Here is a 13,384-nt window from a genome sequence, read left to right as displayed (position 1 = left end):
ACAAGGAGAACGTGGATGATGAGGTAGTAATCATCATTTGGATCAGTCACTGCGCAGGAGTACCTGTTTCTGTAAGGCATACTCATGATCAGACCGCAGACGAGAGGCAGGGCCATTAAAAGTGCCACAGCCCACGTCGCACTTATTATCACTCCCAAGTTAAACTTACTCATGTTAAGATATTTAGTGAACTTCTTGGCAGCAGCAATTCTGTCGATCGCCAGTAATGTCACTGCAAAGGCCATCTCACTGTTCAGCATGTTGATGGTGAAGCTGTTGAAGTAGCTGAGGTAATAACCAAATCGCCACGGAGCTGTTGTCACATAGCCAATGGCAACGCTGATGTTTAAGAAACAGTCCAGCATACATGTGGCGGAGAGATTGACCACCAGATGGCAGTAGAGGAACCTCTTGAGAGTATAACTCGTTGCCACCGTCACCACCACCATCAGGTTCAGAATGAACGCAGCCACGAAAAGTATGGAGAGAAAAGCAGCAGCAATGAACGGACCCGGGTCCTCTGGGCACTTGGTGATGACAGGAATGAGCACCAACTTTTTAGTCCCGTTGATCTCCTCATACCCAAAGTCGAGGTGGAGTTTGTACCCTTCACACATCTTGAAAGAATTCTGTAACTACTTTCTTTCAAAACAAACTGAGTTCATTACCATAACTAGTCAGTCAGTGCGTTCTGTGGACTTTTTCACTGCACGTTTACTTTTCAAATGTTTCCTCACTAGGAAGTGCAATTTGGCTCTCGAGGTCATTATTGCTGCGTCTCGTTTGCCAGCAAATGGTTGTTCGGTAATGTATTCAGTTTGCAACACTGACTGTTCTTGAAAGTTTCTGGGGAGAAAAAGCGAAATCTGGTAACACTGCCCTTCTGGAACATGACTGACGAGAGGCAGTTTCCAAAAAGCTTCTCCTTTTCTTTTAATTTTTCGGTCACATGAAGATTTTCTGAAACGAAATAAGAATAAATTGTAAGTATTTAGAATTTGAATTGCTTCAATATATGACAAGATTATAATATTCTTAATAACATAAGAATACAGGCAAATTAAACTGTGCTTTATGGATATATGAAAAAACTGAATATGAAGTCACTTTTTTTACCTTATTATCGTATATTTTTCTTATTTAGGTAGTTACTAGTCTGTCTTTAAATCATAAATTTAATTATTATTGAAAAGGTTATGGTATATCATTTAATGTCAACATTTCTCACAAAACTGAATATAAATGCCTTTATATGCTGGAATTACCTCTGAATAATTTCTACATATGTTCAAATAACGAGATTTTCCCCTCAACATAACTTGTAAACATTATATTCCAAACTTAACGTTAATTAAAACGTGCTAAAATCTGTGGTCAAAATAGATCCTTGTTTCAAAAGTGAAAATTAAAATAAATACGCTATATCTTATTAGAAATAATTGTTCTGTACAGTTTAACATGCACATTTTTTTTTTTTTTACATTTTCATTCTGATAAATAAATCATAAATATCCTATCCTAAAATTCCTGTATCTTTAACTCAACGCGAAACACCTTTTATCAGAACTTTTCAGGATCTTCCACAGACCTTTCTCACCCCCCCCCCCAAATAACAACAACAACAACAAGGAGGTAGTTTGTAAGCTTACTCCCCAAGTAAGCGAAAACACAACCCTGTCTGGATGTATACCTTATCATTATCTGGGTAAAGTAAGTGTAGAAGCCAAAACTAGAAAAGGCAGGTTGGGGAACGTTGGTACGAAAGTAATCAAGGCAGGGGAAACTGATAAGAAAGACACGTGAAGCGCATTATAAGTAGTAAGTCGATGAAAGAGATGACATAAAAGATAACTAGAACAATTTTATGGAAGAAAATGAAGAACTCAAGGATTGTATTTCTATAGTAGATTCACATCAACCTTGCATATGGTGCCTATCCCAGTCCCTTACGACGCTCCTGATTGGCTGTTGATAAGCCAATCAGGGGGCTGGAAACTCCCAGTCTCTCTCGAGAGTTCACATAGGCAGGATGTGCGTTCCACCTCTCCTGAGGGATACATCTTTCAAAAGTATCCCTTAGGAGAGGTGGAACATACATCCTGCCTATGCGAACTCTCTCGAGAGACTGAGAGTTTCCAGCCTAGTGATTGGCTTATCAACAGCCAATCAGGAGCGTCGTAAGGGACTGGCCTAGGCATCAGATGCACGGTTGATGTGAATCTACTATAGTCACTAGGTAGCGTTTACAGTTAAAGTTCCGTAGACAGAATTGCACGATGAAGCATTGAAATGGTAGTCCTTAGCGAAGGAGGGCAAACGATTATAGTAGAGCTACGTAATGTAATCAAGAACAAGATGAAAAAAAAATAATAAAACGGTGGAGGTGAAAAAAAACAAAAAAAAACGCTGGAATTGAGCGAACACTCAAGGTCGAAAAACCTCTCATTTTTTTTCTTTTTGGTGGAGGGGTTTAAATATATTGAAAACTGCCTAAATAACAGCTGAAACAAATTGCCTTGTTTTAGAAATTATACGAAATGTATTAACTTACAGAGAGACTCATTACAGACTTGAATATAGCAGCACAAGAAGTGCCAAAAGTAAATAGTTTCATCAATAGTTTCTCATTTTGTGTTGGGAATTTCAACGTCTCGAGAAAGTCCTTATTCCGCATCAAAGAGGATTTGAACGGTTTCGTTCACGGACAATTATTTTAGGACCGTGTGTGTGACGTCATAGCAGATAAACCGACCTGTTGTTAACAGTGAATTTCAATGACTCATCGATATTCAATCTATAAGTTGCTCTAGCGGTGAACGGGAAATTGAGAGAGAGAGAGAGAGAGAGAGAGAGAGAGAGAGAGAGAGAGAGAGAGAAGGGTTCCAAAGAAGTGATAATTCGATTTCATGAATGCAAAAATCCCTTTCCTATAACTGCATTTGTTGATATAAAAATGGTAGGAGAGAGAGAGAGAGAGTTAGTTCGATTTCATAAATGCAAAGTGGTAGGAGGGAGAGAGAGAGAAAGTTCCAAAGAAGTGTGAGTTTGATTCCATGAATAAAACCGAATCCTATATCTATAAATGTTGAGACTAAATAGAGAGAGAGAGAGAGAGAGAGAGAGAGAGAGAGAGAGAGAGAGGAAACGGGTCTAAAGAAGTGTTAGATTTCATGAATGCAAAAAAACCCTTTCCTATAACTGTAAATGTTGAGACAAAATGGTAGGAGAGAGAGAGAGAGAGAGAGAGAGAGAGAGAGAGAGAGAGAGAGAGAGAGAGAGAGAGAAGGTTCCAAAAAAGTGTGAGTTCGATTTCATAAATGAAACCCAATCCTATAACTATAAATGTTGAGACTAAATGAGAGAGAGAGAGAGAGAGAGAGACGGTTCCTAAGAAGTGTTAGTTAGATTTCATAAATGCAAAACACCCTTTCCTATAACTGCAATTGTTGAGACATAATAGTGGGGGGGGGGGGGGAGAGAGAGAGAGAAGAGAGAGAGAGAGAGGCGATCGAGAGGGTTCTAGAAGTGTTAGTTAGATTTCATAAATGCAAAAAACCCTTTCCTATAACTGCAATTGTTGAGACATACATAGTGAGAGAGAGAGAGAGAGAGAGAGAGAGAGAGAGAGAGAGAGAGAGAGATAAGTGTTTACACAGAAACCTCAGTCTAATTTTATGTCTGTGGAATGACTAGTCCCACCTCCATTTGACTTGTCTGAACTGACAAGAATCTGCACAAACTGGTTCAGATCAATGATCGTCCCTCCTGAATAAAAGGTGGAAGAGGTCAAACGAATGCGGAGGTCTGGATGTAGTGACCAAACCCTTTGTTGCATGTTCGAACTAGAGGCAACTTGTGAACTTAATCATATAAACCCCAAATAGTTCCTTTTCTTCTACGTAATCGACTCGTCTCTCCATTCAACCATACTAATGCATATATTCATGATCTCATTGACAACCGCATATTCAAGGAAAGGTTTGACTGATAATGTTTCTCGAATAGATAGGTGATAGATGTAGCTCAAGAGTTTTATCACTAAAATAGGCTTACGTTTTGGTCATACATAACGCTGATATATATATATTCTGATGCGTGCTGAAACACTGAGCAAACATAAGAGCATACATTCCTATGTTGCATGCATATATCCGCGAGGGCAGGTGCTTTACTATCGACTGAAATATTCTAAATACTCTGCTGAAGTCATGGAGACTGTACAATATGGGGCTGAAATTTCTTAGATACGGTGCCATGTTCTGTTACAACAGAATTCCATCTAATAAAAGGAGCCCATAAAAACGCCAAACTATAGAGAGAAAATACTATATTTCAGAGACTGCTGTCTCCCTCTTCAGGTAGATGAATGAGAAGTTACGGAAAAGTTACAGGAAAGGTAGATCTCTTGGTATAAATGCCACCTTTTCTGTAACTTTTCTCATTCGTCTACCTGAAGAGGGAGACAGCAGTCTCTGAAATATAGTATTTTTTCTCTATATTTTGGCGTTTTTATAGGCTCGTTTTATGTATATATCTTTTCCCACAGAGAAGAATTTACACACTGTCCTTTTCACTCTTCTCTTGATGACATGGTTTTCAGTCTTAGTTTGAAAGATGAGGTAATGACGTCAGATATTTACCTAAAGCCTCTTTTGGTCACCAAAGTGAATATGTTAGCCTACGCAAGTTTTGTTATAAGGAAACCTATTTACCAAAACACGTATGACTATAAAATGTAATATGTCCTGTTTTTTCCGTCAACATAAGAAATAATAAAATTAAAACTAAGTACCACATAAAGGAAGAATTGAAAATGAGAAATAGAACCATTATTTAATTACTGTCGTTTTCATAACTGGCTCAGTTTTTTCAGCGTAATAATACAACTGCTTCAGTGCTTCATCTCACTTGAAAACGACAGATTTTTTTAACCTTAATATTGATATAATCATTAATGATAATATTAACAGCTAGTTAGCTACTCGAAAATTATATAATGTTCTCTTTGCGCCTAGAGATGTGTAAAAGCGATTGGGTACCATATTGTACTTTCGTGTATCACGGCGTGTCGTCAAGTAATTTACTTTATACCATGTTATGCAATAAGAAAAATCTGGACAGAATAGTTACGCTGAAACAGAGTTAATTATAAATATTACAGCGTTGGTGAAAAATAAAAAATTAATCCATGTTAAACATCACGTGTGTATACAGTGTATATATATATATATATATATAATAATATATTATATATATATATATATATATATATATATATATATATTAACTTTATCACTTACACAATTGTTCTGTGCATTACTACAATTACTAACAGGACCTCTTTGAAGCTGGATCTCGGAGATATTTATTTAAAAAAAAAAGTTACAAGCTTTTCTGGACTATCAGACCTCATTGTCAAGTATATTAAAGAGGTCCTGTTAGTATACATTATATATACTATATATATATATATATATATATATATATATATATATATATATATTATAAATATTCCTGCAGTGGGAAGAGAGGGCATTTGTATTAGTTCAGTGATAGCATACGTAAAATTGAGCGTACCACGAGAAAAACCTGTAATGGAAACTGTACAGTCCAGAGAAGAATAGAGAGAGAGAGAGAGAGAGAGAGCGAGAGAGAGAGAGAGAGAGCGAGAAAATCTGGGCTAGTCTAAATCTTGATTGGGCTAGTGTGTTGTTGTACTACTATGAGATTCAGGGCCTCCGTAACACGGTTTTTTGGACTTTGCTCCTTGTCAAAGCATCGGATGTAGCTGAAAGTTGACATATGTATATTTTACAACCACACACAAATTTTCTCAGCATTCAATAACCTAAACCCGATAGTTTTAATTTTTATAGAGTAAAAATTATTTAGCCAACGCCATGGCCAATGATTACGAGCCAAGAGTCGAAAAACATTCATTACATAAGCAAAATAAACACCTTTTGACGAAACGTTGCCCTGCCCATCCACTAGACAGAAACTCATTCTCCTTGTTCCATCGGATCTGAAACCCGAAGACTTTATGAATGGCGGAACGATACATAGATGTGGGTGGGGTATCTGTGCTAGCCGGGGTAGTAATTACTACTGTAGCATAGTGCCCCAAAAAGTAGTGCCCCAACAGTATATGCGTAATATACATGAATTAAACATTTAGGCCAACTGCTGGGATCCTTGAGGATCATTTAGCACTTCTTACAACTACTCTAGAAATGAGTTTTTATAGCCAGAAGTTAAATTTTCTAATCCAACAATGCCCATGATAGCCTTAAGTGTTATCATGAATTATAACGAGGCCAAAGTGGGTGGAGCCTCATGAAGTTATCATTCTGACGATAATTACTGGTGAAGGTTTAAAGCCAAAATACGGTACCGGCTATTTTTTTTTTTTTTTTTCAGTAAATAGGTAGATAGCCAATAAATAAAAATTGCTTGACATTGGATATAGCAGTTATCAAATCAAGCTTGTCTACTATGTTTTTTAAAATTACCAACTATTCCCTACATCCTGTCTATCTGATTGTGACCTATAAAGTAGACTGTAATTTCTTAGGAAACTTATTTTGGGAGTTAGACTAATAATCGAAGTGTTTTTGTATTTATTAACATATTTTGTTGGTTTGTTCATTATGACAATTATCAGTGGAGAGGTTTCAGAGTTCATAAAGGTGTGCTGCTTTGCCTGTATTTAAATTTGTTTGTCATTGTTGCCAGAGGTATATCCTTCGTTACGTATAGCCAATCATCCATCGAGAAAGAGGGAAGAAATGCTGTCATTAGTTACGTAACGAGTGCGTTCGAAACCTTTTCTCTTAGTAAGTTGGCCCGTCTTCAAATAAAGTCACTTTTACATTGTAAGTACCAAATTTATTCAACCTACGTAATGCAGAATGCAGTCAAAATTTATGTGTACATATAATGTGTATTCTGAATAAGCGTTATATTTATGAAATGCATAGATAAAAAGTTATTGCGAAAAAACCGTGTTACAGAGGCCCTGAATCTCATTGTAGGTTATTCAAATTTGAAGGCAGGTGACAAAAAACGGGAAAAAGATGGTGTGACTGGTTGGCATGGATTTAGGTATAGCTTGGGAAGAGAAAATAAGATAGGGAAAAATGTATATATTATATTATGTGTCGGTGCAATGTAGGTGAAAGAAAGACCTGATGAAAAGAGTGGCTGAAATCATGAGCCAAATTTAAAGATAAAACGATACAAGATAAATTCCACTGGAGAGGATGGTTGGAATATAAAGCTGTTCGTAATTTAAACAAGCGAGTTTCATAGGAGACTGATCCCATCTTTTATATATCCAGCCACCCCTCACATTCGCCTGCGTGCTAACCACCCCACCCCCTCGCCTCCTGCGTTGTACACGTAATCTAACAGACTTTGTTGCTGACCAAAAAATACTTATGATTTGATTCCACAAAGGAAGTAGTCCAGGACACTTTTCGTGCAGAACTCTCCTGTTCCATTCGTTCATGGAACCGCCAGCATTCATGGTATGCTGTCTCATTATCACCTACCATTGTATTTAAATCCACCAAAACAACAATCTTTTTGCATTCTCCAACCGAGCTAAGCCTAGATTCCAGTGAGAGAGAGAGAGAGGTGTGTGTGTGTGGAGCGGTTGTTCGTTGGCGTGTCCAGAATCAAGCAGCCGTTACTGTGCATGGTGGTACAATGCTTACACGTCATTGTCATTATCAGCCTACGTGTCTATGTGGCGTGTAACCGCCATTCTCGGTCTACACGAAAGATTGATAGATCAGCTGATGCAGCACTGCAGTAGAGAATACATTTACGACAGTAGTTGCTACCATGGGCCATATAAAGATTCCCTAATTCCATAGTTAATTGTTCTCATTGTAACCTTAGCAACAGCACAATGGTACTCTAGTTGCATGAGCTATTAGAGGGAGAGGAAAGGGGGTTGTGAAAGGGAAGCTTGTAGGCGCATAGGACTAATGACGTCTCGGAAGAAAGAAGAAAAATGTGATGAGACTAAGCTTTGTCCGCATTCCATTTTATCTATGTTCCCCTCCTTTTGTAATGTTTGTAGTAGCAGTGAATTGCAGCACGGAAAATGACTGCTTTATTCTTTCCCCTCGTATCTTATGTAATCACGTGCCTCCCTTCCCAATATTTTACTTGGTGGCATGCTGAACTCAACCCCAACATCCCCAGTAATGATGTAGTATATGAGAAACCATTATGCGGATCCGGTGATCACGGCAGACCTCTTCATTCCTTCAGTCCTGTTTACATCTTGCAGCTACCATGTCTTGTTTGATTATGACTCGTGTTTTCTTCATCTTTGTGCTAGTTCTCATAGCATACTCATAATTATTCCGATGCTGGAATGTTATCTTGCTGACCAAGGTCATTTAATATTTAGCCGATGATTCACATCGTTTATGCGCATATCATTGGGAGGATAGACAATTCTACGCGCAACAGGAAGAACGGTTGACTCGGAAGACACGCAATGCAGCAATAAAAGCAAAACATGAATTTAAACTTTGTGCTCTGTGCGAAGAAGGAATTTACATTTCGTCAATGGAATTCCTCCTCATGTTACGAAGTCGTTTCACTGGATTCCGTAATGTTCTGCTAATCCCTCTCAGCTCAAGAACGGGGTATCCCAAATGCACTCTTTGTTTTTACTGGATATACAGACCTTTCACGACTGAAATGAATGTAAGCCGAGGGTGCAAACGAACGTAGTTTCGCGTGTCAAGTTCAACAGTAATCGTTGCTTTCGACAACGGCCTTGATATTCAATAGCTTTCTTTCACGCCTCTGATGAATTCATGCAATAAATATTAAGTGAAAAGAAGGTCCTCCAAGAAAAATATTCGGAAGAAAGTAAACAGATACTCGTGGAGGTCTGAACACGTTAGTGTATACGCGTTATCGACCCGAACTTACTTTTCATAATGTTTCTTATTTTCGATAAATATAATTTATCAAGATCTGGTGAAGGGACTTGTACATATAATAAGTTATTCATGAAAATGCACTAATTCGATATTAAAGATCGCTAGAGTACCGTAAGTTAAATTCGTATGATTGATTATTTGATGTCCAAAAGGTTTGGAAGCAACACGCAAGTCTTTAGCACCGGATAATCTCGTTTTCCGTTGAGCTTAGTCTTGAGTAATGCTATTAAAGATATCTGGATGGTATCTCTGAATGGGACAAATGAACTTCCCTTCCTTTTCATTTTGCATGTAATACTCATTTGGCCTATACAATCATGTGTGAGAACTTTAGATGTTGATCCAGTTAGCTTTGTTAACAAACTGAGCTTAGAATGAAATATAGAACATCTTGGCATGGTCACACATTTTGCGCCACAAACTTCAAGAACCTGTGTGTCCTCTTTTAAGTAAGCAGTTCCTTCAGATATATGTGAAGCCTATCCTCTCTTTAACACAGCCTGTATTAGCTCAGAAAGTTCTACACATTCTGCTTGCAAGAACTGAACCAAAAGCTTCTTATACAAATCTGATCATCTCAAGACTTCAGTGCCTTGTTGGTCACGTGATTATTATTCTAGAGAGCTGTTTACCGTATGTCACTTCCACTGTCTCAGCTCCGTTGTACACGTCAGGATTCCAAATCACAGCGATAATACGTAACACTAAAAACTAGGTTTTTTGGCCATTTTCATCCATCCTTTCCCGCGGATTGCGTCCATTAATTAAAATTGTATTCCTTCGTATGCATTTTCTGAATCGCTTACCCTGCCGTGACTTGAGAAAGGGCATCCATTAACACACATTCATGCAGAGTGACCCAGCTTGATTTTGGCTGACTCGCCTGTGCTTAACCTTGGCCTAAATCAGCCACAGAAAAAGCCACTTTCGCAATGAAACAGAGGGCTACGCCTTTACGTAGGGTTCAAAGTATTATATTTCCAAGAACTTGTATAACAGTATTGCTGGAATAGTAAGTTGGCCCTGCTATTGATTTTGCCGTTGGTAAGTGAATTAGGTACTCGAATGACGTCAATCATTTCCGGCTGTTTTTTCTTCAGTCGTATATATCTTTTAACCTAAACACAAGCACACACGTATACACACAGACACACATATGTGTGAGTATACAGGTGAATATAGTATATATATATATATATATATATAATATATATATATATATATATATATATTTAGTACAGACATACATATATATTTTAGCGTGTATGTATTTTAGATTTTGTGCATGTGTACAAATAACGCTGCTTCACAAGGAGAGTAAATTATTGATTCATGCGAATTGGACGTGAAATTAGATTAACTTTACTGATGTTTCTGTTTGCCATATAGACGAAGGATCACACTGATTTCCAGTAGACAACAGGGTCGTTAAGTATTCAATATATCCATCAGAGGATAAAGTTTCGTTCAAGTGTCGAAGGACAGAAATCAAGCAAACCAATGTTTAGAAGGAGAGGAAATTTTAGCAGCGGAGGGAACAAATGCCATAATAATTAAGGTTGTGACATAATCGCGGTTGTAGGGACCTCTCAAGCTGCCATAGCTAGGGTTTTATAGAAGGTATTTGATATTAGATAGACTGGATGTGTATGTTACAGAAATATGAAAGTGGGGTTAAAGGACCCTAGTAGGGTAGATATATTTTATAAGAAAACTCTGAACCAAATGAATGCTTGAGAATATTAGATGTGTAGTCTTCACGACCGAAAATAGTTACTGTATTTTGAACAAGGCAAGGCTAGGATGATCAGAGAATATTAGAATATAAGGAGGCAATAGCGAAGACTTTCAACAGGAAATAAGATAGCTGTAGAAATCCATTTAGAAGATAATATATAAGAAAAGAAAGCTGCATAGAGTTTAGCTTAAATTTTTTACCCTGATGCCATCGTCGGAGAGAAAAGGAGCTTTAGGCTTGTTGAGGTTACAGTCACCACCTTACATCTGAAATGAAATCTCTAGTAACGGTTCCAATGACCTTCTTCAAAGCAAAATTAGGCGAGATATCTTCTGAAAAGAAATTTGGAGAAGGCAAAGACTAATATTTCTCAATATTCATGAGATCCCCTTGTCGGTGCTACCCATTGAAGACATGTTTGATCTAGTTTTCACATTAAACACAGTAAAGAAAAAAGTGGAGAGAGAACGGGTTTGGTAAACAAATATCACATATCACACATACACTCCTATATCTATGTGTGGATGTGTGTGCATAATAAATATTATATATATATATATATATATATATATATATATATATATATATATCTATATATATATATATATAGATAGATATATATGAATATAATATGAATGTATATGATGTATATATACATATATATGTATAGTATTATATATATATATATATATATATATATGTATATATATAATATATATGTATATATAATACATAGCATTATATATATATATATTATATTATATATATATATATTTATATATACACATATAATTTCCTCCAGGGGTACCGTTAAAAGCGAACTTTCAAGTATTAAAAACGAAATACTAAAATTCGATATACTACGTTAGTCTCGTAGCAACGTATAAACAGCGTCAGTTCCAAGTTATTTTCAAAGGGTAATACGTCCGAGAATCTTCAGACAAACATTTTCAAGTCCACAGGTTTTTTTTTTTTTACTTTTATACAACTTGAGCATATCCACTGATGCCATTGTATTCGTACTACCAATCTTGCAGAATGGTAGTAATCCTTTTTGAGATTTTTTTTTTTTTTCATTGTCCGCGATTTTCTTGCATGTTGGAATCTGAGAGGGTAATGCTGGTTTCATGTGAAGTCAAGTGTGTGCGCACGGTGGTGAACATTTAAATATAAGTTCGTGTTCGTGTGCTTATTTATTGGAGACAGTCATCGCGAATCGCAGTAAGATTTCGTGACTTGTTCCGAAGAAGCAAGTCAATCGGCTTTCGACCTAAATGCAGATCCAAGAAATAGAAATAATAAGATAAAGCTAGGTAAGATGATGTGAAATTAGACTTGTTCGTCAGCTTGGGAAATCGCGCCATTGCAAGTAAAAAAAGTGAATGTATTAATTATAAGTGTTTGACACCACTGAGGCTATTGATCTTTATTTCCTTATTTGCTTATGCTTGAAATAAATGTGCTCTGTAGAGCAGAATAAAATCCTTATTGTTCATGAAATTTCAAAAATGAAAGATGTCACCAAAATATATAGTAAATATTATTCTAGGCATTATAAGTATAAGTATACATGGTTAGTTGTGGATCATCTTTTCAGTTATCACATTTATCAATTTCTTTCAACTCATATTCAAAGAATTGCTCTCGAATTTAATTTTATTTTTAGTAAAAAAGGTAAGAAGCAGATTACCTCACATCAAGTCACTTCACAGAAATAATCTAAGAGAAGATGTGCAATTCAAGTCCAGACCACATTTCTCAAAGTATTGAATTTAAACTTTCCAAAAATTTCAGTTTAAAAAAAGATTAAATATGAAAACTCTCGGAATGTCAAGCTAACCTGAGTTCGAAACGTTTTAAGTTCAGAGAGACGAGAATGCGGAATAATTGCTTCATTGATCGGTTTACACTGTAAACTTCCTTCACAACAAACCGCTGTCAACGTGACGTTGAAAAGTAACTGGTTAACATCGTGTTTTCTTTGTAACCGCGAATGAGGCGGGACTCGGTTGCCTTATTGATATCGCTGGTTCAAGGGCTGGCAAAGGTCAGAGCCGATTATAGACACGTAAAATTGTCATAAGCTGACGACGTTGTTTGCGTCCCGTGGAGGTTATAAGCTCAGACATTTATATACGTCGTATACGTCTCTTAATTTAATGGGCATGATCCAACGGACGCATACCTCGTTACTTTTGTTTTACAGCTGTTTTTCAGACTCGTGTATTTTTTGCTGAATATCTCGGATTTCGCTAAAACCACTAATGATCACTTGCGTGTTGGTGTAATGTACTAATGAACCCAGACAGATTTTGTTTCATTATCTACGATGCTGTGGAGAAAACACTTGAAAGACAATTATAAAATATAAGAAGCAACTTATTTTGAAAACGTTCAAGGGCCCGCCAGAGAGGGAATCATCCCTTTGGAGGGCTGTATATAAAACCAAACAAAATGAAACAAGACATTTGTTAAATATACAAAGTTTTTTAAGTACCATGACCGATAAAGATAATCAGTAGAACTAAGCTCGCTAGCTGCCTTCGATAACTTACTGACGTCACCACCTCATTCGTATGGAAATAACAGCAAGTCCTCGCTGAAGATCGAACTTGATCACGAGATAGTCTGTGAGCTCTCATTAAAGCGTGCCGTTTTATATATAATCCCGAATCGG

At 36.8% G+C, this 13,384-nt stretch overlaps 1 protein-coding gene across 1 annotated transcript in view; it reads right to left on the bottom strand.

Moving 5' to 3' along the window:
* The window catches only part of LOC135212540 (uncharacterized), a 2,936-nt gene extending 1,998 nt beyond the window's left edge, over positions 1-938 (bottom strand). Inside the window, exon 1 of the mRNA XM_064246067.1 lies at positions 1-938. This exon is cut by the window's left edge and continues 1,998 nt beyond it. Coding sequence (XP_064102137.1) covers positions 1-617 — 617 coding nt within the window. The 5' untranslated portion in view covers positions 618-938.
* Positions 939-13,384: the final 12,446 nt, after the last annotated feature.

The sequence above is a fragment of the Macrobrachium nipponense genome, chromosome 41 (assembly GCF_015104395.2).
Source record: "Macrobrachium nipponense isolate FS-2020 chromosome 41, ASM1510439v2, whole genome shotgun sequence".
Taxonomy (NCBI): domain Eukaryota; kingdom Metazoa; phylum Arthropoda; class Malacostraca; order Decapoda; family Palaemonidae; genus Macrobrachium; species Macrobrachium nipponense.
The sequence above is the reverse complement of the archived record's forward strand: the minus strand, read 5'-3'. Positions and strand labels throughout refer to the sequence as shown.